Source organism: Narcine bancroftii, chromosome 5 (genome assembly GCF_036971445.1).
Source record: "Narcine bancroftii isolate sNarBan1 chromosome 5, sNarBan1.hap1, whole genome shotgun sequence".
In the NCBI taxonomy this organism is placed as follows: domain Eukaryota; kingdom Metazoa; phylum Chordata; class Chondrichthyes; order Torpediniformes; family Narcinidae; genus Narcine; species Narcine bancroftii.
This window is the reverse complement of record NC_091473.1, coordinates 7,694,285-7,721,646: the sequence shown is the minus strand read 5'-3', so window position 1 is coordinate 7,721,646 and position 27,362 is coordinate 7,694,285. Positions and strand designations below refer to the sequence as shown.

General features: G+C 42.6%; 1 protein-coding gene across 7 annotated transcripts in view; it reads left to right on the top strand.

Moving 5' to 3' along the window:
* The window catches only part of LOC138763077 (copine-9-like), a 461,486-nt gene that overhangs the window by 306,181 nt on the left and 127,943 nt on the right, over nt 1–27,362 (top strand). Inside the window, exon 1 of one of the 7 annotated variants that reach the window (XM_069936663.1) lies at nt 6,536–6,647. The exons of 5 other annotated variants lie outside the window; for them this stretch is intronic. In XM_069936663.1, coding sequence (XP_069792764.1) covers nt 6,619–6,647 — 29 coding nt within the window. In that variant the 5' untranslated portion in view covers nt 6,536–6,618. Of the gene's footprint in view, nt 1–6,535; nt 6,648–27,362 lie in introns of those variants that run through there. One more of the 7 variants, XM_069936664.1, reaches the window with a different exon arrangement.

The window sequence follows — 27,362 nt, the reverse complement described above, 5'->3', positions numbered from 1 at the left end:
TCTGAATAATTAAAACCCCACTTTTGATGTTTCCATTGTCTTTGTGCAAAAAAGTGTTTTATGACCTTACCTCTGATTTTTAATTTTAATTCTAAGAATAGCTATCTTTCCTCCGGTTCATGTAGAACATGATTCCTTTCTCCACTGTTGCATCGTATAATCGTGAAAGTCATCCCAGTTAGACAATCCCTTCAGCTACTCAACCTTCATAATCATTGTGGTGGATCAGTGCTGCATTTGCACCAAATCTTCTACATCTGTAGTGCGAAGGGTCATGAGGCATCTCTGGCTGGAACCTGATCAGAAACCACCATATCTGTCCATCAAAGTCAAGGCCACCCATGCTGAGTACTCACTTTGTAATTGGCCTTTTCAAAAAAAACCACAAATGTCGTCACCGTCTTTGTTAATCACCTGCTCTATTTTGGGCATACCTGGGCCGGCCCCACTGAGCACCAGGGAGAGGGATATGAAGCCCAACACGGAAAGCAGCTGGCTCTTTTCACCCCAACGATCGAACCTAAGCTCCACTAAATGATTCAGGGCTTTTGTGGTGCACACTAACGAGCTATCATTGTACCGTGCTTTTTTAATAATTGTAATGCTGTACCTGCATGATCCCCCAGTTGCTGCCCCTCTCTTTCTCTCCCCTATAGCACAAATAAAAGCTCTCATAACTGGAGGGAGAACAAACACTTTTATTAGCTTATAACTCTGGATAGGGTTCCACAGTAGACTTCAGAATGGTTCTGGGTTTAGGCGGCAAACCAGAGTTATATGTGAGTAGATGGGGGTGGAGCTGGGAAGCAGGGCCAGCCATCAGCACCACACCCTACCAGTGAATCCCAATTTACTGCATTCATCCCTTCCTGTAGAATTCAGGGTCTGTGAATGAAGTCAGAGAATGTGGGTTCAGAAATAAATGTTTGAAAAATATACAGTTATTAACAAATTGACAGATTTAAGCAGTCCAGGGGTCTGGAGATCCTGGTGGAACGCCTTAGCACCGGGCCTTGGACTCCTTGGGTCTCCAAGTCACCCTATGAGGGAGGAGAGGCAGGCTAGGCCTCTTTCCTCCTCTGACGATAATGGTGCTGAGTTTGACTTTGAGTTGTAGCAAGGTGGCTGCCTAGCCTTTTTGCGCCATTTCCTCACCGCCACCCTCCATCGGTGTGTAGCACAACAAGTGGGTTGGGGTCAATGCAGGGCAGATGGCTTGAGAGTGGAATTGGATCCGGGAGCGGTGCAGGCTTCCCCTCATGCAGAAAACCTTTGCCCAATGCCCTTTCTTGCCACAGCTGGAACACACCGAGTCTTTAGCCAAGCAACAAGATTGAAGATTCTGGCTCTTGCCGCAGGAAAAACCACTCCCTGGCACAGGAAGTGGCAGCCGTTAGGCAGCCTTGGACGGTGTCCCATGGGTGAGCGAGATCACTGGCTTCGAGGTAATCGTTCTCGAGCTTAGCCTGTTCCAGTGACTTTGCCAGTTCAATGTGGATAGCCAGGTCCTTCTTACCCAACTCGAGCAGTCACTGCCTCATGTACCTTGAGTGACCCCCCATGACTAGAGTGTCCCGAATCTGTTCTTCCTCACAAACACGGCCTGTAGCCACTTTGTACCTGCACTTCTTGGCAAGCATCACAGCTCCAGCAGGTATCATCAATGGTCGCTCCTGGCCATTGGCAATGTAGAGAGAATCGGTGCTTTGCTAGGACGTTGTTTTGCGACTTCAGGTACCTAGTCTTCAATGCCTCGATGGCATCATCATATGTAGTGCAGTCCCTGATTACTGCATACCCTTTGTTCCTACCCTCCAAACGAATACAGACCTCCTGAATTGATCAGTGTGGAAGATGTCTGTGGTCATATTCAGGTGGGCCTGGAAGCAGTCTCGCCAGTATGTGAACTCCTCAGCCACATCGGGGGACAAAGGGTCTATCTACAGCATACCCGGTTTGAGTAGCGCTTCCATCGTTTAGGGAATAAGCTAATAAAATTGTAGCACGAATAGAAGCTCTCACGACTGGAAGGAGAACAAACACTTTTATTAGCTTATACCTGAGGGTAGGATTTCACAGTTGTCTTTAGGAGGGTTCTGGGTTTAGGCGGGAAACCAGGGTTATAAGTGAGCAGATGGGAGTGGAGCCTAGAGGCGGGGCCAGCCATCAGCACCACACACTACCAATGAATTCCACTGCTGTCTGTAACCAGAATCACTGCTTCTTAAACCCATTGAACTTGTTCCTTATATAACAGGTTCAGTGGTTGGAACTGATGTCCAGACTCCAGTTGATATCAAACCAGTTCTCAATATAGCTTGCCCTTCACAATGGTTGGGACAAAACACTCTTTTTCCTTTATTTGCCCCTGTGCACCTTGGTTTTAAGTTTGTAATCCAACAATTCACTTGTCATTAAAGTGCATATTTCAGATTTTATTCAAGGTTATTTGTAAACTTTAATTTGACCATGTAGAAATGACAGATCTTTTTATACATTGTTCCCCCATTTCAGGGCAACATAATGCTTGGGACATTTGTCTTCACAGGTGTTTGAGTACTCGGGTATATTTAATTGCTTCATTGGTCCAGGTATAAGAGAGCTAGGCTTGCTCCTAAGCTTTTGATCACATTTGGAGACTGTAGTTGCCATTTTTCCACATGAAGACCAGTGTTGTGCCAGTGAAAGTCAAAGAAGCCATTATGAGGCTTGAAAACAAGAATAAAACAGTAAGAGACATCATCTAAACCTTAGGATAACCAAACTCGACAGTTTGGAACATCATTAAGAAGAACAAGTGTATTAGTGAAATCAGTAATCGCAAGGAAGATTTTCACTGCTGTTGACAGAAGAATTCTCTTCATACTGAAGAAAAATCCCCAAAAGTCTATCCAACAGATCAGAAACACTCTTCAGGAGGCAGCTGTGGATGGGCCAATGACTACTCTCTTCAGAAGACTTCATGAACAGAAATACAGAGGCTGCCCTGCAAGATGCAAACCACCAGTTAGTAACAGAAAAGGATGGCCAGATTACAGTTTGCCAAGAAGTATTTGAAATACCTTGCAGAATTCTGGAAAAAAAATCCTGTGGACAGATGAGTCCAAGATTAACCTGCATCAGAGTGATGGCAAGAGCAAAGTGTGGAGGCTTAAGGCAGTCCACTTTTGCCATGGTTTGTGTCTTGCAGCATAGCCTCTGTATTTCTTCATACTGTACTCTATATTTTGTGACAAATAAACTTAGAACTTCAAAAGAAACCTATGAAGGCCTTCCTGTGACTCTACCAGCCAGACCCCAGGAGCAGTACGAGGGCCTTCTGGTTTGGAAGGGGGTGTCTCTGCAGGGCTTTATTTACCTGAAGTCTGGATCCTGAACTATCAACACAGTTAGGTAACTTCCGTCCTGTGATGGATTAGTTAAAATCATATAATTCCATCAATAGATAACCGAGGGCCTTCTTAAACATATCAATTCTACCTTGTGTAATTTTCTGATTGATATTCAGACAGCCCACGTGCTCCTCTGTGAAATTCATTCTGTGGTTCAAGTTGGTGGGTTGAGAAATATACGAGAGTCATTTTCCATGATGCCTTGATGGGTTAACAGGTGCCGTATGAATTTACAGAACACTAAATTTTAATTAGCATTGCAAAACCAGTGTCCATTGGGGATTTTTGACAATCATTAGTCCTGATTGATTGGCAAAGCCTGTGAAGTCCTGGTACTCAACCACACAGTAAATTTAGGGCCTCTTTGCTCTCTGCTACCCACTCACTCAACTTGTTCCAGATAACTCCTGTAGAACTATTTTTATGTCTAAATAATGTTTAACTAATGTCAGTTTGGTGTAAAGAAAATCACCCTTATATGAGATAAGCTGTCAGGGGCAGGTGTGGAGCCAGATAGGAGCAAGGTGAAAGCAATTCTAGAGTTGCCCAGACCCACAGACAAAAAGGGAATATTGAGCATGCTGGGAATGATCAGTTTCATTGGTAAATTCAGACCGAACCTGCCTTCCAAAACAATGTACTTGAGAGTTGTTACACGGGAATTCAAGTGGACAGCCAACCACGAGGAAGAATAGGGACGACTGAAGACCATTTTACCTGCAGCACTGGTGCTTTTACATCCTTTGACCCATCCAGAAGGATTGAAAATATCTACAGATGCATCAAAAGATGGAATAGGTGCTGTACTACTTCAGGCTGTGGGAAAAGATTGGAGGCCAATAGCATAGGCATCAAGGACGATGACCACATCTGATTGTCGATATGCACAGATAGAGAAAGAGTGTCTAGGTCCGATCTATGGACTCTAGAAATTCCACAGTTATGTGTATGGTCTACCAACATTTGTGGCAGAGACAGACACAAGCCATTAATAGCCATATCAAGAAAAACCTCAGTGAGATGTCACTGTGAAGACTGATGATGAAGCTGCAGCGTTATGACTTTGAATTGGTGTATACACCAGGGAGACTTATTTTGCTGGCTGATGGGTTGTCCAGGGCAATGACGCAGAAAGAAGCACACAATGACAGTTCCACAGAGACAGATGTGAATCTCCACGTGAACCTGATCACTGAATCTCTTCCTGTATCTGACATGAAATCCAAGCAGATTGCAGCTGAAACTAAAGGTCATCAAGAATCTGAATGAAGGATGGCCTAGAGGTGAATGTCAGCCACACTACCACATCAGAGCTGAGCTGAGTGTGGTCAATGGGCTTCTACTCAGAAAAAGCAGAATTATCATTCCTCAATCACTGTGACAAGAGATGCAGAAAAGGGTGCATGAGGTGGACCTTAGAATGGAAAAAGAACTGAATACTTAGAATTTGTGCTGTTGATGTTTGTGTTTACGTTTGTGTTTGATTTTTAAATTGAAATCATGACTGTATTACCAAATAATGTTGCTAGATTGAACATCTTAAGAAAAGGGGATGAGTTGTTTGGGAGTTGGTGATCCTCCCAAACACTAGAGGGCATTGGAGACAGAATGTCCCACCTCAGGTTAGATGCACAAAATGGATGTGTCCCACGAAGTCATGAGTTGATAAGAAAATACAAAGGAATCCAAGTTTCTTCATCCCAATAGAAGAAACACCACAATTAGCAAATAGATAATATTGTACATTGCCTTCAGCCAGTTTGGGCTGCACGGTTGGCGTAGCAGTTAGCACAATGCCTATACAGCGCCAGCGATTGGAACCAGATTTTGAATCTCATACCGTTTGTAAGGAATTCGTACGTTCTCCCCATGTCTGCGTGGATTTTTTCCAGTTTCCTCCCACCATTTAAAATGAACCGGGGTTGTAGGTTAATTGGGTGAAATTGGGTGGCAAGGGCTCATGGGCCAAAATGGCCTGTTTCCATGCTGTATGTCTGTATGCTTCCTTAAACAAGCAAAATAACTTTAGGCTATGGGTTATAGACTCAGAACATTCCAACAAGAGGATGCACTGAGAGGTGATCAAAAGTAGGCAGAATCATACCTGTAATAGACAATTTGCTGACATTCTAAAAGAACAAAGGTCCTGCATCTGAATGTATGAAGCATTCATAATAGAGAAAACAAATTAGTGGCTCATGTCGTTGTAATTGCTTACAATATAATTCCCATTAGGAAGATGAGGCTTCAGGGAGATTAAGGCTCAGAACTGAATACCCAAGACTATTCAACCCATAGGAAGGGCAGGGGAAAAAAGGCAAAATAATCCATGTAAACAAAGGCAGTACAGTAAACAGAGGGAATTTTTTTAAAATTTTTCTCACTATAAACCATATTGACCAAGATACATACAGACATTTTTTTTCTTGAATATATACAGTGTCATTTTCTCCCCCTTTTTCCCTCCCTCACCCCCTTTCCCATTTATTTGAAGTTCAATCTCTAAGATACATTAAACCCGTTAAACAATGTTGTCACTTAATAAAAATAAACAAGAAATTTTACTGAGTCAGTTCTTTTCGTTATCTTCTCCTTCTGTCATTTTAGGTGGTGGAAGTCCACGGTAGGATTTCTCTATTGTGTTTCATGTATGGCTCCCATATTTGTTTGAATATTGTGATATTATTTCTTAAATTATATGTTATTTTTTCCAATGGAATACATTTATTCATTTCTATATACCATTGTTGTATTCTCAAGTTGTCTTCTAATTTCCAGGTTGACATAATACATTTTTTTGCTACAGCTAGGGCTATCATAACAAATCTCTTTTGTGCTCCATCCAAATCGAGTCCAAATTCTTTATTTCTTATATTACTTAGGAGGAAGATCTCTGGGTTTTTTGGTATATTGCTTTTTGTGATTTTATTTAATATCTGGTTTAGATCTTCCCAAATTTTTTTCACTTTCTCACATGTCCAAATTGCATGAATTGTTGTTCCTGCTTCCTTTTTACAGTGAAAATATCTGTCTGATACTGTTGGGTCCCATTTATTTAACTTTTGAGGTGTGATGTATAGCCTGTGTATCCAGTTATATTGTATCATGCGTAACCTCGTGTTTATTGTATTAATCAGAGGGAATCTTAAAGTAAATATGAAGTGCAGGTCGTTGAGTCTAGCAGAATAACGGTCGACATAGACAAGAAGGATCAAACAAAGGAGCAATGCTACAGAAGGTGAATTCTTGGAAAAGGTCTGTGTTTTGTTTTGAGAAGCCACCAACGAATGGGCTTATCTGGGTACAAAGGGATAGTTCTAAATCCTTTTCTAAAGGTTCCCCCATCTTGTTCTGGGGCGAGCTTTAGAAAAGCCCAATCATTAAGCACGATTGAATTCTTCATTAAGATGGGAAGTAAAGTGAGTCAATCCAAATCTCCATGGTGTGAGGAGCATGTGGACCATGGTGGATTGGGGAACTTTATGGGAAGCCACAACGCTGGACAGACAATGGCGATCAGTTAAGTAACGAGTGCAGCTACAGCAGCAGTTGACGCATTCCTTAAGGCACATCACACGGAGGTAAAAGTGACAAATCATATTACATAAAATTCACCTCTTAAAGTAGCACACCTGAAGATTGTCAGCAGTCAACAAAATGGGACTAAAACGTCGATCAAGAGAGCAAACAAAAAAAGTTTGAGAATAAATTTGCCAAGAACAGAGTTAAAGCTACTGTCTGCAGCAAAGATAGTGAAAGAATTTATAATTAGGAACATTGTGTTTTCATGAAAAAACAGACAAATTATTCCCAGAAATATAATGGAAATAAAAATACTAAACCCACACTACCCTGTAATCCTCTATTGGTGCCTGTCTCAGAGTCTCTTAAATTCCCCCATTTAATGTTTCAGCTTCCACCACCATCCCTGGCAAGGCATTACAGGCACCCACAATGTGTTTTTTTTTAAAAAAAACATCCCTGATGGCTTCCCTAAGCTTCCCTCCCTTAACTTTGTGCAAATGTCCTCTGATGTTTGCTGATCCAGCTCTAGGAAACAGGCGCTGACTGTCCACTCTATCTATGCCTCTCATAATCTTGTTGACCTCTATTAAGTCACCTCTCTTCTTTCTATGCTCCAAAGGGAAAAGTCCCATCTCCGCTAACCTTTCCTCATAAATCTTGTTTTCCAACTCTGGCAACATCCTGGTAAATCTCCTCTGCACCCTTTTCATATCTTTCCTGTTATGAGGTGAGCGGAACTGAACACAATACCCTAAATGTGGTCTCACTAGAGATTTGTAGAGTTGCAACATGACCTCTCAACTACTGAACTCAATCCCTCTATTAATGAAGCCCAGCATCCCATAGGCCTTCTTTACTATCCTATCACCCTGTGCAATGACCTTGAGGGATGTATGGATTTGGACCCCAAGATCCCTCTGTCCATCCACACTCTTAAGTAATCAACCATTAACCCTGAACTCAGCCTTCTGGTTTGTCCTTCCAAAACGCATCACCTCACACTTATCTGGATTGAACTCCATCTTCCACTTTTTGTCCAACTCTGCATCCTGTCTTTATCCTCTTGTAAGCTTTGACAACCTTCAGCTCCATCCACAACTCCTCCAACCTTTGAGTCATCCGCAAACTTACTGACCCATCCTTCTGCCTCTTCATCTATGTCATTTATAAAAATCACAAAGAGCGGGGGTCCCAGAACAGATCCTTGTGGCTCTCCACTAGTCACTGACCTCCAGACAGAATACTTTCCTTTCACTACTACTCTGCTTTCTTTCTCCAAGCCAATTTTTAATCCACTGATCCTGACCCTCATGAATTTCTGGATAAGTCTCTCATGGGATACCGTGTCAATTGCCTTGCTAAAATCCATGTAGACCACATTTACCACTTTATCCTCATAAATTCCTGTTGATACCTCCTCAGAAAACTCAGTTAGGCTCGTGAGGCATGACCTTCCTTTCACAAAGCCATGCTGATTATCCCTGAGTAGACTACTTTTCCAAATGATCATAGATTCTATCCTTAAGAATCCTCTCCAATAGTTTGCTCACCACTGACATTAAATCACTGGTCTATAATTCCCAGGGTTGTCAGACACAGAGAACAGGAATAAATAGTCTTGTTGTTAATTTTATTATCATGTAATAATACAGTAAAGCCCTTTACCCAACACCTATGGGGATTGGTTGATATCGGGTAAATGCATTTTCTGGTTGCTTGAGACTTACTCTTGCAATGCCTAACCAATACACCTGGATTAAGAAACAAAAGACAAAAATACTCTACTGTACTTACACTGGACAAACTTCACTTGCATGAATATATAAACATTAAGGCATTTTACTTTATCTTCAGTCACATTATTTGAAAACATTTAACCGTTTCTGCATCTGCAGGTTCCTCCCCCTCCACGGAGCCGCCAAAATACACAAACAATAATATCATAGATAATTACCTCTCCCTCTCCCCATCACCACTGTCCCTACCAAGTTTACAGATAAAATCTCTGACTGGGATGATTCTTACTCAGCAGGGATAAGGGGACCCTTTAAGAGAGTCACCCCAACAGCGAGCGGCATCAACCAGCTCTACATCCTGGGCAACACCATTTTATTCAAACACAATTTTATTCAAACAGCTGCTGCGAGCAAAGCCTGACCAAGGACCTCCGCTGGCTGAATATTTCACCAAAGCTTATGTGCTACTTAAGAGAACATTTACTTTTGCAGTTTTAAACTTACTTACTTTTTATCTATTATTTTATTCTTATTTATTTTAATATTTAAAAATTTATTTCCTTTGATTTTTTTTTTTCCTGATTGGTTGAATTCCAGAGACTAGGGGATTTACTTTACTTCAATGTTTGTCTGCCATAAGGCAAACAAAGAATCGCCATGAGCATTGCCCGCCACCCCTCACAGTAAGAGAAAGAGAAGCGAAAGGGAGTCCCTTCAGAGCCTCAGCGTGTCTGTGCATTCGCCTTTAGCACTCCCACTGCCTCTGCAGCCTGACAGACTCCTCCGCAATCCATTGGCAGCCCTAGATCCAGATCCAAACCTCCGATTAGGAAACCTTCTCAATGATTTGAACCAGGAACTAATATGTACTGTGTCTGTTGATTGATGAGATTAAAAACCACGTGCTTTGTAAATCTGATTATAATGAAGATCCAAAGAAGCTTCAGTATTATTGAGACAAGTGCCTAGCAATATGTTGTGGATAATGTGAATTTATCCACTTTGGCAGGAAAGCCAGGAATGTGGTGCATTATTTAAATGGTGAGAGAGAGAATACTAACGTGCAAAGGGTTCTCATATGAACAAATCCACTGGTCACTGAAAGCAGGTGGAGTAAGGGCTTAGGAAGAGAAATGGGTGTTTTGGCCATCACTGAAAGAGGACCTCTTTCTGAATTTATGCAGAGGTGTAAGACCACACCTGAAGTTTTACTTGTTTCCTGGGGTGGTGGAGCTGTTACAAGATTGGTTCATGCAGGTCAAACAGTGAGCTGTTGGACGAATGAGGTGGGTCAAGTCTGATCTACCAAATGGTCAGTCACTAGTTCAGGTGGGGGACCTCTATTGAGACTAAGCTAAAAGGATGGTGGTATAGGGGGAGAGGGGGTTATATTATTTTATGAAGGTTGGGAGGAGCCAAGAGGTGAATTGGTCATTTTGGCTTCACTAGGGTCTGTAAATGTCCAAGGTGTTGGCAGGGCTAGAAGGGCTCCATGCAAGAAAGATGCTTTTCCTCATTCTGGTTTCTAAAACCGGTGAGGGATTGGACAGGATGGATATATTTTCCCTGGAATACAGGAGACTAAAGAGTGACCTGATAGAAGTATTTGAGATTGAGAGGCAGAGATGGGATTATGGTCAAAGCATTTTCCCATGCTAAGGTCCTCAAAATTTTGCATTTCTTTAAAATGTATATGTTTGCAGGATTTGGCGGACACTGGCTGGGATTTTGTCCATACCTAATTCTTCCTGAATTGAAGAAATGGCTATGAGTCAATGCATTGTTGATAAGTGGGTCACAATCATATGTGCCAAATTGTATAAGAAGTGGCATAAAATTTTCCTGAGAAAATCCAGTGAACCAGCCAGGTTTTCAAAACAGACCAGTTCTTCATGCCTATCAAAGACACTGGCATTTTTAAATTTGCAAATGTATTTTGTGACCTTAATTTAAATTCTCCACTGCCTTAACCATAGCCATAATGATTACAGCACAGAAACAGGCCTCTTGGGTCCTTCTAGTCTGTGCCAGCAGATCACTCCTGGTGCTCCCAAGCCTCTCCTTTGATTAGCTTTGTCACATGTCCAACCACTACTAATGCTGAGTGGTCCCATTCCTCTCCCACAATCAACTCCTTCCTCTGTTAAACAGGTATTTTTTTCTCTCACATCTTATCAGGTTCCATGGTGGTCTTGTGGTTAGGATTTGGTGCTTTCACCGTCGCGGCCTGGATTTCATTCTCGGTCAGGGAAGTGCATTTTGGTGACAGGGTTAGCGCAATCCCTTTACAATGCCAGAAACTGGACCCACGCTCTCTGTAAGGAGTTTGTATGTTCTCCTCGTGTCTGTGTGGGTTTTCCCTGGGAGCTCCAGTTTCCACCCACCGTTCAAAATGTAATGGGAGTGTAGGTTAATGGGATGTAAGTTGGGCGGCATGGACTCGTGAGTTGAAATAGCCTGTTTCCGTGCTGTGTGACTAAAAAATAATCTCTTATTCCCAGTCTTGCAGTGAAGGGCAAAAGACTAACGTTACTCATCCACCAATTCATCAACTCAAATCTGTGGAGCTCTGGTGAGGAGGTAACAAATTTGAAGCCATGCAGGGAAATTGGTGGCAGGGAGGGTTCATGTCTCCCTGGTGAGGGTATTTGATTTCTTTCAGCTGTTGCCCAATTCATTATCATTACTTGACTCCAGACTTCATCACAGCCTTGGTCTCAATGTGGATTAAAGACTTCAGCTCCAAGGTGAGGACTCTTGGCATTATGACACCTTTTCATCAGGGTTGGGTCAAGCAGCAAGATGAGGAGAGATGATTGTGGACTTCAGGAATGACCACCCTCCACTACACATCAACACTTTCTATCGTGGAGAGAACCAAGTTCCTTTGAGTTCACTTAACTCGTATCCTATTGTGGACACATAACATCTCCTCACTTGTCAGGAAGGTGCAACAGTGACTGCACTTCCTGAGTAGACTAAAGTGGGGAAAGCTACTGGCGCCAATTACGTCAACCTTCCACAGGAGCTCTATCAAGAGTATGCTGGCTGGCTGCATCACAGTGTGGTACAGGTGCTGCAGAGAAATGGATTTGAGGTCAATCAACAGGATTATAAGTGTGGCAGAGAGGATCACTGGAGTCTCCCTTCCCCCCACCCCCTCCCAACTGTTGATGTGATCTACCAAGATCATTGTCTGTAGAGGGCATGCAAAATCATTGAGGACCCCTTCCACCCTGCACATCAGCTGCTTCCATCAGGGATACAGGAGTATCAGAGCCAACACCACCAGGCTGAGGATCAGCCTCTTCTCGTGGGCAGTGAGAATGCTGAATGACCAAAGGAACTGCTCACATGAACCATTTTGAGATGTTCACATTTATAAAACAATATTTATTTATTTGTATTTATGAATACCTCTCCTCCATATGTATTGTTTGCCTGTATGTGTGATGTCTGGTTGTGTGTCTGAGTGTTTTGCACCGAGGGCCAGAGAACGTTGTTTCATCAGGTTGTACTTGTACAATCAGATGATAATGAACTTGATTTGAAGAGCTCCAATAAAAGCTGAAGAGGTAGTTGGGATCATAATTCATCCAAACGGATTTGGTTCTGGTTATTGTTGCTCAATCAATTCAACCCCAGGGCATTACTGCAGGGGCAGTGAGGAGAGCAGCTAACTCAGTCCAGCCTTGTCGGCCCTCTTGACCAATAGGCAGTAACAAGATATTGGAAGCAGGTGGTCGCACCACCGAAATATAGCTGCAGTTGCAAATCTACAATCTCATCGAATCTGTCAGAGGACTTCAAAGATGGTGTAAATCAAGAGCGAAGTCATGCACCTGTGTGAACTACAGAGGGCTCCCTACTGTCTTCCCCAAGGGGAAGTCATGGACAGGGTCCTTCTGAATCGGCCCCTTCATGTGGCCAAAGAGCTTCTCTCTAAATCCCAGTGTATATTCCATTCACCCAATATCTACAGTGGATGTGATCTTTGATCATGCTAAAATATTTCACTCCACCAATCAGGAGAGATAACTTTGGCAGCCCCAAGAAATTCATTTTTGCTTTTTGTTTGTTCCACAACTGGATGCACATCATAATGTTGTTGCATCTCGGGAGGAACTCTCAGTGAAAGTGGAATCCAATAGTCAAATTCACCATTATCTTCATTGCGTCAGGACAGACATTGATTGGAGAAGAATCAAACTCCAGAGCTGGAACAAATTGATGCACCATCAATGACGTCAAGGACTAGAAGTTGCAGAGGAGCTGACAGGCTTTTACTCACAACAGACTGGAGGTACGTCCATGCTAGTAAACTCTCCTGGTCTGAGGAGGGGACTGTGGCACAGTGGCCTTTATTCCGGGGTCGGTGGGAGGAGCCTCGGGCACAGTCAGCAAGGGACATGTCCTAGTACATCCAAACATATAATCTGTGATTTATCACACAAACCCATATGGAGCAACATGGATTTCTATCATCCTCTACCAAAAGCAGCACCACAGTTCGAGAAAGATGCCAGCAATACCCAGCAATTACCCCAAATTGGAAGGATAAGCAAACCACCGTCTTGATCCTTTCCTCGGCCTCGGTCCAGCATTGAGGCTGCAAGGTCAGTCAGTCAGCCACACGGGGCAGGCCTCGTCATTTGCGCACCTGATTCCGGGCACCCAATTGTTCTGAGTTCTGTTATGGGAAGTGATTACCAAGTAGATGGAAGAAAAGATTCAAGGATGTTCTCAAAGACACCTTAAAGAATCCACCATCCTTATTGCTGGGAACCCTTGATCGATGACTGCTCAAAGTGGGGAAGGAGCATTTGGGTAAGTGTGGGGCACCTCAGGTTCAATCCTCGGATGTGCATAGAGGTCCTGGTATGGAACAGAAGCATCACACCATGTCACAAACTATCTATCCATTCCATCGGATTCCTCCTGCGCCATCCATGTGAATCCACACCAATAGCTACCTTAAAAACTGCAGCATTTTCAGGTTGAATAAAACACAGACTGATGTTTTGTGCATCCAACAGTTGCAGTTTCTCACAATACCCCATTGCTGACAGGGTTGATGCCACAAATCTGAGCTGGAGGTGTGCACAGGGCTCAGTTCTGAACCCTCATGCTTTGAGTTGGCAATACTGTGGGATGAGGAAATCTGTAATGCTGCACCTCATTGATCCCTTCTTTGGGCCATCCAAAGGCAATTTCACCCAGCTTGCTCGAAACACTTGCCAGTTGATCCTATCCTGACCCAGTTGCCAAGATCCTCGGGACCCCCCCCCCCCCACCACCACCACTCTGCCATTCTCCAACTCTCCACAGAAGGTCTTTTTCAGTTTTCTGTTCTCATGGCGTATCTAGTGCTCCCAAGTTGTGTTTTCTGAAAGCTGGTTGTGTTTTCTGTCTCAAGGACTCAATTATTGATCAGTTTGCCCTACAAATAAATATATATTATTGACTGGAGGAAATGCATGTGAAATTATTTGAGCCAATTAAATGAACACCTGGAACTACAGAGAGAAGCTATTAGCATACTGAATTGCATGTCTTCACCTTTCTGGCGAGATGGGTGAAGTGTTGTTTCGTGACATGTTTGCAGTTGGCTGAGATGACGTTCCTGATTCTCAACCCCCTTCTCTAGGGGGTAATCCTATGAGGTTGTGCTGTCCAGATACCCCAGCTGGCCCTCTTACTGCAGCTGAATAACATGAGCAGAGATGCTTAAGCGGATGCATTAGACTGAGGTGCAGTTGGAACTGGGCCTTTGTCTTGCTGAGATCGTTGCTGGGGGCAAAGTGCTGGCCACTTTGGAAAGTCTCTCAGTGACGACCTAACCATCACCATGTTGTGGACCATCAAATACAGTTGGCAAGACACCTTGCAAAATTCTTGGTCATAGCTTTCAAAATTTTCACAGTGCTCTGTCTAGAAATCCGTATATTTAAAACGGACAATTATACAATGATTGACTCAGTTAAACATGTATGTACAGTAATTGTGTAACACACCATGGCAAATGAATGGTTCCTTATCAATTTATGTGCACACAGAACATCTTATTATTAAACTACAGATCCTCCCCGAGATACGTCTGTGTTCTAGATGACCGGTCGTATCTCAGAATGGACATATGTCGAAATTGCCCCATCTGTGACACTGAAAAGTAAAACAATCTATTTCCTTCAGTTCTCTATCTCCGACTCCTTCTCATTCTTTCTGTTGCTGTAGACCCTGAGCACCCTATGGACTTTATTGGCCTCTAAAAAAAATCTATCTGACCATCAGAATATTCAGTAACAGAATCGGAAAAAAGGGACTCAAGGAGTTAAAATACGATGAAATATCTCAACATGGTGGCCACAAAGGCCAGCTCTCATGAGAGGTGGAATGCCAGCCAACATGGCAGCTGCCAAGGCCAGCACTTGAGAGGTTAGCCACCAGCCAACATGGTGGTCACCATAGATAGGCCCAATTTGCACCGTAATTGCGTTGTTTTATATTTTTTTTAAATTCAGTCATATGTGCAGATGGATTTAGTTTGCAAGTCAGGGAGAGTCTGTCTAGCCCTCAATGGTCATGCAGGATCCACTTGATTTAAGTTCCAACAGCATTTGAACTTTGTCAAGGACAAATAATCCTGAGATTATTAAAAATTTTCAAGTTTGAGTTGATGAGGCCGATCAAATTTTTAAAAGCTGATTAAAATTTTAGAGGCAATTTGAACAGGACGGAGATTGATATTAAGTCCAACGTAGCACAAGAATCCAGAGTTGCTGTAGGTAAGTGTTTGAACAAGCAATTTTGTTGAAGGACACAGAAGACATTGGGATGATCATAACAAGCTGCAACTGTGGAAAATCTCCACAGTAAATGGCAGGGTTTTGTGAAAGGATGCATTTTCCAAAACCAGACAAGAGTTTTTCATTCGGAAGGAAGAGGGGGTAATAGACAGAAGTTACAGGGACACTATCCACACCTAGGGGGAAGGAGGAGGGTTGATGGGAGAGTCAAGAGAGGGAAAGGGAACAGATAGGCAGTGCTGGGCACCCCTGTGGCCGTTCCCTCAATAACAAGTTTACTGCTTTGGATACTGTTGGGGGGGAACAGCCTACCAGGGACAAGCCATGGCAATCAGGTCTCTGGTCCTGTGCCTAGGGAGGAGAAGAGGAGAGATGTATGAAAGGAGATTCTGTCATTAAGGGGACAGATAAGAGGCTCTATGGAAGAGAATGGTATGCTGCCTCCCTGGTCCCAGGGTCTGAGATATCTCCGATCAGTTCTTGGCATTCTCAGGCAGGAGGGTGAGATGTCATGGTCCTTGTAGAGGCCAATGACATGGATAAGAAGGGTGAGGAGGTCCTGCAAGGAGAGTTCAGGGAGTTAGGCGCTAGGTTGAAGGACAGGACCTCCAGGGTTGTGATCTCAGGATCACTATCCTTACCACATGCTAGTGATGTTAGAAATAGGAGGATAATGCAACTTAGCACATGGTTAAAGAGATGGTGTAAGAGGAAGGACTTCAAGTTTCTGGATTATTGGGCTCTCTCCAGGGGAAGGCGGGACCTGTAACAACAGGACTGTTTGCATCTGAACTGGAGGGGGTCTAATACTGCAGGAAGATTTGCTAGTGCTGCTCTAGGAGTGAGTTTAAGCTAGATTTGCAGGGGTTTGGGAACCAGAATGCCAGAGTAGATAGAGGAGTGGAGGAAGGAAAAGGTGAAGTGAAAATTACATGAACCAGAAGTCAGAGGGTTGTACTTGGTGGAAATTTTCTAAAGTGCATCTATTTCAATGCAAGGAGTATTGTAGGAAAGGCAGACAAACTTGCAATGCGGATTGGCACGTCATTATGATATTGTGGCCATTAGTGAAACTTTGTAAAAGGAGAAGCAGGACTGGCAGCTCAATGTTCTGGCCTTCTACTGCTTTAGACATGATTGAATGCGGGGAATGAAAGGGGGAGGAGTGGAATTGCGTATCAAGGAAAATATCACAGCTCTTCTCAGGAAGGACAGAACAGAGGACTCATCTATTGAGGCTATATGGGTGGAGCTGAGGAACAGGAAAGGTATGACCACACTCATGGGGTTGTATTATAGACCATAGACCATCCTCTTCTCTTTGGCTTGGCTTCGCGGACGAAGATTTATGGAGGGGTAATGTCCACGTCAGCTGCAGGCTCGTTTGTGGCTGACAAGTCCGATGCGAGACAGGCAGACACGGTTGCAGCGGTTGCAGGGGAAAATTGGTTGGTTGGGGTTGGGTGTTGGGTTTTTCCTCCTTTGTCTTTTGTCAGTGAGGTGGGCTCTGCGGTCTTCTTCAAAGGAGGTTGCTGCCCGCCGAACTGTGAGGCGCCAAGATGCACGGTTTGAGGCGATATCAGCCCACTGGCGGTGGTCAATGTGGCAGGCACCAAGAAATTTCTTTAGGCAGTCCTTGTACCTCTTCTTTGGTGCACCTCTGTCACGGTGGCCAGTGGAGAGCTCGCCATATAACACGATCTTGGGAAGGCGATGGTCCTCCATTCTGGAGACGTGACCTACCCAGCGCAGTTGGATCTTCAGCAACGTGGATTCGATGCTGTCGGCCTCTGCCATCTCGAGTACTTTGATGTTAGGGATGAAGTCGCTCCAATGAATGTTGAGGATGGAGCAGAGACAACGCTGGTGGAAGCGTTCTAGGAGCCGTAGGTGATGTCGGTAGAGAACCCATGATTCGGAGCCGAACAGGAGTGTGGGTATGACAACAGCTCTGTATACGCTAATCTTTGTGAGGTTTTTCAGTTGGTTGTTTTTCCAGACTCTTTTGTGTAGTCGTCCAAAGGCACTATTTGCCTTGGCCAGTCTGTTGTCTATCTCGTTGTCGATCCTTGCATCTGATGAAATGGTGCAGCCGAGGTAGGTAAACTGGTTGACTGTTTTGAGTTTTGTGTACCCGATGGAGATGTGGGGGGGCTGGTAGTCATGGTGGGGAGCTGGCTGATGGAGGACCTTAGTTTTCTTCAGGCTGACTTCCAGGCCAAACATTTTGGCAGTTTCCGCAAAACAGGACGTCAAGCGCTGAAGAGCTGGCTCTGAATGGGCAACTAAAGCGGCATCGTCTGCAAAGAGTAGTTCACGGACAAGTTGCTCTTGTGTCTTGGTGTGAGCTTGCAGGCGCCTCAGATTGAAGAGACTGCCATCCGTGCTGTACCGGATGTAAACAGCGTCTTCAATAGTCAACGAGAATTGGAGCAGCAAACCTGTAGAGAGATAGCAGACAGCTGCAAGAAAAATAAGGTTGTGATAGGAGATTTTAACTTTCCACATATTGACTGGGACTCCCATTCTGTAAAAGGGCTGGATGGGATGGAGTTTGTCAAATATGTTCACGAAAGTTTTCTATATCAATATATAGAGCTACCAACTAGAGAGAGAGAGCAATACTAGATCTCCTTTTAGGGAACGAGTCAAAACAAGTGACAGAAGTATGTGTAGGGGAATATTTTTGGTCCAGTGATCATAATGCCATTAATTTCAAGTTAATTATGGAAAAGGTTAGGTCTGGATGTCAGATTGAGATTCTAAATTGGAGAAAGGCCAATTTTGAGGAAATGAGAAAGGATCCAAAATGCGTGGATTGGAATAAATTGTTTTCAGGCAAGGAAGTGCGAGGTAAGTGGAGGACCATCCAAGGTGAAATTTTGAGAGTGCAGAGTTTGTATCTTCCTGACAAGATTAAAGGCAAGGTTAGCATGTATGGGAACCTTAGTTTTCGAGGGATTTGGGGATCTGGTTTGGAAGAAGAGAGAGGTGTACAGCAGTTATAGGCAACATGGAGCAAATGAGGTGCTGGAAGAGTATAAAAAATGCAAGAAAAACCTCAAGAAAGTAAACAGGATGCTAAAGGACGACATGAGGTTACTTTTGTAGACAATGTGAAGGAAAATCTTAAGAGTAAAAGGATAGTAAGGGACTAAATTGTTCCCCCTTGGATATCAGAATGATCGGCTTTGTATGGAGGCTAAAGAGATGGGGCAGATCTTAATTTTTTTTCATCAGTATTCACTTTGGAAATGGGCACAGCATTGTAGGAAGTATGGAGAACAAATAGTGAGGCCATGGGACCTGATATGGGTGGATAAATCCCAAGAGCCTGACAAGTTATTCCCTCGGACCTTCTGGGATGCTAGTGAGCAATTGCAGGGGCTCTGGCAGAAATATTTGAAATGTTCTTAGCCACAGGAGTGGTGCCAGAGGATTGGAGGGTAGCACATGTTGTCCTGTTGTTTAAAAAAGGCTCCAAAGGTAACCCTGGAAATTATAGGCCAGTGAGCCTGACATCAGTGGTAAGTAAATTATTGGAAGGTGTTCTAAGAGATCAGATATACAATTATTTGGATAGCCAGGGACTAATTTGGGATAGTCAACATGGCTTTGTGCATGGTAGGTTGTGCTTAACCAATCTTGTAGAGTTTTTCAAGGAGGTGTCCATGAAAGTTGATGAAGGAAAAATTGTGGATGTTGTCTACATGGACTTCAGTAAGGCCTGGAAGGTTAACCAGGAAGGTTCAGGCATTCAATATTCATGGTGAAGTAGTGAACTGGATTCAACAATGGCTGGATGGAAGAAGCCAGAGAGTAGTGGTGGATGATTGCTTCTCAGCCTGGAGGCCTGTGACTAGTGGTGTTCCTCAGAGATTGGTTCTGGGACCACTGTTTTTTGTCATCTATATCTTTGATCTGGATGCTAATGTGGTAAATTGGATCAGCAAGTTTGCAGATGACACTAAGACTGGAGGTGTCGTGGTTTTCAAAGCTTGCAGAGGGATTTGGACCAGCTGGAAAAATGAGATGAAAAACGGCAGATGGAATTTAATGCAGACAAGTGTGTGGTGTTGAAATTTGGAAGGACAAACCAAGAAAGGATATAAACACTGAATGGTAGGGCACTGTGGAGTGCAGTAGACTAGAGGGACCTGGAAATACAGATACATATTTCTCTGACAGTGGCATCACTGGTGGATAGAGTTGTAAAAATAAAATTGGCATATTGACCTTTTCAAATCAAAGTAATGAATATAAGAATTGGGATGTTATGGTAAAGTTGTATAAGATATTGGTGAGGCCAAATTTGGAGTATTATATGCAGATTTGGTCACCTAACAACAGGAAAGATATCAATAAGATAGAAAGAGTGCAGAGAAGATTTACTAGGATGTTGCCTGGACTTCAGGAACCGAGTTACAGGGAAATGTTAAACAGGTTAAGACTTTATTCCCTGGAGCTTAGAAGACGGAGGGGTGATTGAAAGAGGTGTGTAGAGGTGGATAGACAGAGTAAATGTTGATAGGCTTTTTCCATTGGGGGTAGGTGAGATACAAATCAGAGGACAAGGTTTAAGAATGAAAGAGGAAAAGTTTTGGGTGTATATGAGGTTAAACCTCTTCACAGAGAGTGGTGGGAGTGTGGAATGAGCTGCCATCTGAGGTAGTGAATGCAGACTCAATTTTAACATTTAAGAAGAACTGGGACAGGTACATGGATGGGAGAGGTGCAGAGGGCTATGGACTGGGTGCAGGTCAGTGGGACTAGGCAAGAGAAAATGATTCAGCACAGACTAGAAGGCCCAAAAGGGGCCCATTTCTGTGCTGTAATGTTCTATGGTTCTATATGGGAATCATGGTTGCTTCGTTGTTATGGCTGAAGCTTCAAAGAAGAATCTCTGTACTTAAATGCTCTCCATGTGCCCTGTGATCAGAGCTGTGTAAACCTGATGTATCATCTGTCATACCTGACTTTAATGAATGGATTTCTCCAAATTAATTTAAGAAAGTCATGCAGTTTATTAATGGTTTATTCAGTGAAGCTTCATAAATGTCACAATTGTGAACCTAGCTTTCAGTAACCTTAAATTTCCTAACATGGCAAATTTAGAATTCAGTTTAACTTGGGATTAGAATTTTCCCTTAACCCTTTTGTTACTGAGCTAGCTGTCGGATGTAGAAATAGGTGTATTTCAAGTTTCCATTGATGTTGTTAAATACATCAAATACTTTGACACTTTAATTAATTCATTAACCAAAATATTAATACATAAATAAAACTTGGAGAATTTTGCTGAGACAGTTGCAAATGCCAAAGGATGGTGAGAGGCTCCAGGTTGTGTGTTGCCTGGCAATAACAGCCAAGTGAATTTCCACCAGCCCTGCCCAAGGACATCAAGGGGCCCCGGGATGTGTGTTGCCTGATAATAGCAGCCTGGTTGCTAAATTTCCTACAGTCCTGTTTCTCTCTGGAAACCTGTGACAAGAATTAGGGGAACCGAAACTGTAAGAATGCCTGTGGTGAGGGGGACACGTTTGTGTGATTGGTCCACAGAATGCTGCAACAGGCAGATGGACATTGCACAGCTTAATGCTGGTGGGATATTGCTGACCGCCAAAGAGGTTACTGTTTTTAGATTGTTTAACGTCAAATAGCATTGGGGTATACAAACTCATGCATTCGTATGTTCGGAGAGCAGCTCAATCATCTGTGGAGGTGACAGACCTACCACAAGCGATGTATCAAATACAGGAAATTAGCTGAAGAAAATTGGGTCTGGGTCCCTCATTCCCCAGGAGAGTAGACAGCTGACTGAGATCTCACCCCAGAACCTGGAGGAGGTATTGATACCAATCCTCCACAAACTTGACGAGCCAGTGGAAGAACTCCAACAGACTGTGGAGTTCACCCCATTAGATAACTGCCCCATTTGGGAAAAAGTAAGTAGACACCTTTTTCATAAAAAGTCTGCGAAGGAGGCTCGGCGCGGTCTGGCAGTTCCGAGTGCGGACCAGTGCGAGTGCCCGACTCTCGTGAGTGAGTGCATAATTAAGAATTTAAAACCAGGAGTTGAGTTGAAGAATGGATTGCTGAGAGACACACATTGAAACTTAGGGGTATTAAGCATGAAAAGTGGTGTGATTTAAGAGATGATAAAGAGAATAAATGAATAAGAGATTATTTTTCTTCAGTAATTCGTAAGTTAAAATTGGAAACTTGCCCTTTAATTGCTCTTTCGGGATCAGCTCAAAACGCCGATGTATTACTGACTTATATTCAAAGCTGAATCACATTATTGATGACCAGACGCGCTATTTTGAGTAAGTGGTGTTACGGGCCCAAAGGACCTTAAAACCCAGCAGCAATAGAAATTCACCAAGACAAATGGTTACTTAAACAAAATTTACTTTTAATATTCTTTAAACGTAAAAACAGGATCAAACTTTAACTTATTACTATTAACCTAATTCAACCCCCTTCTAATTCTAAGCTCACGTGTATGTAATGTGTATAAGTTCAGAAAAGCTCTTTGATTTACAGTCCAATTTCACTTCTCATTCCTCTAAGTTCACTGGTTGCAGGCAATTCTTATATTGTGCACAGAATTTAACATTTATAAAGTTCACCAGGCTTTGGTGCTTGAAAGTAAATGGTTACCACTCAAGAAGGTTCTTGTTGGTTTTCAGAGTGAAATTTGTTGCTCATTGGACACAAATTGATTCCTTCTGATCAGCCACATCAGTGTCTTGACAAAGACATTGGGGTTTTTCCAGATGATAACCCCTTTCTTTCAGGTCACCACAGAGTTCCTTTTTGTTTCCCTTATTTCAAGTGAAACATGATGATAGAGCCAGCCATCTCCTCTTGTTTGGACAAAAAGGCCCTTGACCAGGCTGAACTAAGAACTCACAACCTGTCTTCAAAGTGGGGTTTTTCCACAAGCTTGCCAGCTTGTCCTGTTCCAGTCCCAGCTGCTGCTGCTGAACTGTAGAACTGAATTCTCTCTCTCTCTCTCTCTCACACACACACACACACACACACACACACACACACACACGCACTCTCAAAGAAAACCACATGACCCTCTTCGAACAGCAAACTGCACTCAGATAGATTGTGGCACCGGACCCAATCTTCTGAGTTCGTTCATTTGTTGCTTTCTGAAATAATAATCCATTATTCCACAGCATGTCAAATTAACACTACTTGTGAAGTCTTTATAGGCATTCTTAAAAGTTTTTGCAAAGGCACCTGGAGCCTGGACTGTTTGGCTTGACCAGAGCTCTGGCATTTTAAATGAGATTTGTTTTGAAGTGTTTGTATGTGACCTACACTAAAAAAAATCCTGCTATAATTTATCTCCTTTAAAACAAATCTATATGCAATATAATATATAATATAATCCTTCACACAACCTTGAGGTGAACTTCATAGAATTTGTATGGGATTGCTTTTGTGAACAGCATGTTACTGAAGCAACAAGAGAACATACTATCCTGGATCTGCTCCTGTGCAATGAGACAGGTAAAGCTAGCGATCTTGTTTTTAGGGAATCTCTTGGAATGAGTGATCACAGTATGATTGAGTTTATCATACAAATGGAGGGTACAATAGTTTGGTATAAAACAAGTTTGTTATCCCGAAACAAGGGTAACTACAAAGAGATGAGGGAGGAGTTGTCCAGGTTAGACTGGGGGGAACACAGGCTATAGAGAGGGATGGTTGAGGAACAGTGGTAGACTTTCAAAGAGATTCTTCACAGTGCTCAACAAAAATATATTCCTGTTAAAAGCAATGACAGTAAGGGTGGGGACAGCCAGCCTTGGATAATTAAGGAAATAAAGGAAAGGATCAATCTAAAAGCCCATGCGTTCAAAGTTAACAAGAGCAGAGGGAAACCAGAAGATTAGGAAAACTATAAGAAGCAACAAAGAACCACAAAGCAAGCAATAATGACAGGGGAGGTAGACAATGAGAAAAGATTAGCACAAAAGATTAGACAGCAAAGGTTTTTATAATTGTATAAAGTGGGGGTGGCTGAAGTGAAGGTTGGACCCTTGGAGGACGAGAAGGAAGAATGATGTTCAGTAATGAGAAAATGGCTGAGGCTTTGAATGACTATTTGGTGAAGAATATGTCGACCATGTCAAAGACAGATGCTATGGATGTGATGGGAGGCGAGGGCCTGGATGTAATAGCTATCACTAGAGAGGTAGGGACTAAAGATAGATAAATCCCCTGGTCCTGATGGAATGCATTGCAGGGTGCTGAAAGAAATGGCAGTTGTGCTTTGGTGATAATTTACCAAAATTCTCTGGACTCTGGGCAGGACCCGATGGATTGGAAGATGAAAATGTAACACCACTATTCAACAAAGGATGTAGGCAGAAGGCAGGGAACTATAGGCCAGTTATTTTAACATCAGTGGTTGGGAAAATGCTTGAAGGTATCATTAAAGAAAAAATAACAAGGCATCTGGAGTGAAATGGATCCATCAGGCAGATGCAGCAAAGGCAGGCCCTGTTTGACAAACTTACTGGAAATCTTTGAGGATATAATGAGTACAATAGATAGAGGGGATGTTGTTTACATGTATTTCCAGAAGGTGTTTGATGAGGTGCTCTATAAAAGACTTGTACAGAGAGTTGGGGGTGATGTATTTGTATGGATAGAGGATCATTTAACCAATAGAAAGCAGAGAGATGGGGTGCAGGGGTGTTTTACCGGTTGGCAATTGATGGTGAGCAGTGTGTCACAGAGCTTGGTGCTGGGTCAGTAACTGTTCACAATATACATGAATGATCTGGAAGAGAGAACAGACTGTAGTGTATCTAAATTTGACACTAAATTGAGTGGAAAAGCAAGTTGGGCAGAGGAGAGAGAGAGTCAGCAAAGATAGGCTAAGTGAGTGGGCAAAGGTCTGGCTGATGGAGTACAATGTTAGTAAATGTGAGGTGATCTACTTTGGAAGGAAGAATGGAAGATCAAAATATTATTTAAATGGCAAGTGATTGGAGCATGCTGCTGTGCAGAAGGACTTGGAAGCGCTTGTGCATGAATAGTAAAAGGTTGGTTTGCAGGTGTAGCAGTCTATCAAAAGGCAAATGGAATGTTGGCCTTCATTGCCAGAGGGATTGAATTTAAGAGCAGGGAGGTTAAGCTGTATATGTACAGGGTACTGGCGAGACTGAATCTGGAGTACTGCATGCAGTTCTGGTCTCCTCACTTGAGGAAGGCTGTACAAGCTTTGGCGGCGGTGGAGAGGAGGTTCACCAGGTTGATTCCAGGCATGAAGGGGTTAGCCTAGGAGGAGAGATTGAGCCATCTGGGACTGTACACACTGGAATTTAGAAGAAAGAGAGGGGATTTTATAGGAACATATGAAATTATGAAAGGCATGACTAAGACATACTGGGAGTTGTAGGTAATATGAATGTAAATTGGGTGGCATGGATTCATAGGCCGAAATGACCTGTTACCATGCTGTATGTCTAAATTAATATATTATATATATATATATATATATATATATATACAATTAAAGATAGAGGTAGGTGGTGGGGCAAACCAGAATTGGGGACATAGCCTCAAGGTTCAGGGTAGTAGATTTAGATGAGGAGGAACTGCTTTTCGCAGAGGGTGGTGAATCTGTTGAATTTGCTTCCCATTGAAGCAGTGAAGGTGACCTCTGTGAATGTTTAAGGCAAGATTAAATAGATTTCTACATAGTAAGAGAATTAAAGGATATGGGGAAAAGGCAGGAAGGTAGAGATGAGCCTATCATCAGATCAGCCATGATCTCATTGAATGGCAGAACAGTCTTGATGGCCCATATGGCCTACTTCTGCTCCCACGGTGCTGGAAGAACTCAGTGGTCTTTTCAGTGTCTATAGGAGGCAAAGATATATTGCTGACGTTTTGGGCCTGAGCCCTTCTTCAAAGATTAAGCAGAATGAGCCAGAAGCAGGGATGGCACTCTAAATCTCAAAAAGAAAAATAACTGCACACTGAAAAAGTGTGTGCCGTTAATGTTTGTATTTGCATTTTTATGTTTGACTTTTAAGTTGAAATGAATACTGTATTACTGTGTAATGTTGCTAGATTGAACATCTTAATGAAAGGGGATGTGGTGATTGGGAGTTGATGATCTTCCTGACCACTAGAGGAAGTCAGAGACAAATGTTCCATCTTGGGTTACCTGCAAAATGGATGTCCCATGATAATAAAATATAATTAATATAAAATAATCCAAGTTTCTGTATCCCAATAGAAGAAACATCACAGTTCGCAAAGTGGATAATATTGCACATTTCCTTTAGCCAGTTTGGGTTGCATGGTTGGTGTAGAGATTAGCACAATGCCTTTACAGCGCCAGTGATCTAGACCGGACCAGGGTTCAAATCCCGTGCTGTCTATAAGGAGTTTGTATATTCTCTCTGTGTGAGATTTCCCCAGAGGCTCCAGTTTCTTTCCACTGTTCAAAACATATCAGGGTGTACGTTAATTGGGTGTAAATTGGGTGACACAGACTTGTGGGCCGAAATGCTTTTTACTGTACTGTATGTCTAAATTTAAATTTCCAACAATGGGCACCTCCACCCTGGGCAGCACTGACTTGAGGGCCCAACTGGCCTGTTACTGTGCTGTATGTCTACATTTAAATATATAAAGGACATAAAGTATCCGAAGCTCCCAATTCTGCCAGGAGCAGGTTACGTACCTTGGTGTGTATTAAAAAAGGGAGCTAAGCAGATCTCCGAATTGAGGCCATCATGGTGCTACCAAAACCAAGGATGGTGAAGGAAATGCAATGTTTTCTGGGAATGACTAGTTACTCTCCAACAGTGGTTTTTAAACTTTTACTTTCTACACATATCCCACCTTAAGCAATCCCTATGCCATTGGTGCTCTGTGATTAGTAAGGGATTGCTTAAGGTGGGATGTGAGTGGGAAAAAAAGGTTTAGAACCACTGCTCTAGACCCAATTGTTACTGAAAGTCATTTGGAGTTATGAAACAGTGCACATAATGAGTCAGTTAGGTACAATTAAAACAGTGGTTGTCAAACTTTTTCTTTCCACCCACATCCCACCTTTAGCAATCCCTTACTAATCACAGAGCACTGATGGCACAGGGATTACTTAAAGTGGTGTGTGAGTGGAAAGAAAAAGTTCAAAGACCACTGCTCGAGACTATGGATTTGTGACTATGCCGAAGTGGCAAGACCACTCTGAGACGTGCCTGGAAAGGGCCTTCTCTTTTTTTTTTTTTTTTTTTGATCCTTTTTTATTTTCAATCAATGAATGCAAAATGATTTTTATTCTTCCCATAATTTTGGATTCAGGATTCACGTACAGAAAATCATCAATAGCTTCTTTTTTTTTCTTTTTTTTTTATTTTTTATTTTTCACACCATAAATCACATTAGCCATGATATACACTTTTTCTTTTTCACACATATACAGTGACTTTTTCTTTCCCCCCCCCTCCCTCCTCCCAAGCCACCCCCCCCCCTCACCCCCCCCCCTCTCATCCATTTTACGTATACAATCTAGGTTGCATTAAACCAGTAAGACAATGTTGTCATTCAACAAAAATACACCAGAAATTCTACTGAGTCTATTCTTTTCTTTCCTTCTCCTTCCATCAACTTAGGTAATGTTTGTCCCCAGTAGGTTTTCGCTATTGTATTTAATGTAAGGCTCCCATACTTGTTCGAATATTTCAATATTATTTCTTAAACTATATGTTATTTTTTCTAATGGAATACATTTATTCATTTCTATATACCATTGTTGTATTTTCAAATTATCTTCCAATTTCCAGGTTGACATAATACATTTTTTTGCTACGGCTAGGGCTATCTTAACAAATCTTTTTTGTGCATCCTCCAAATCA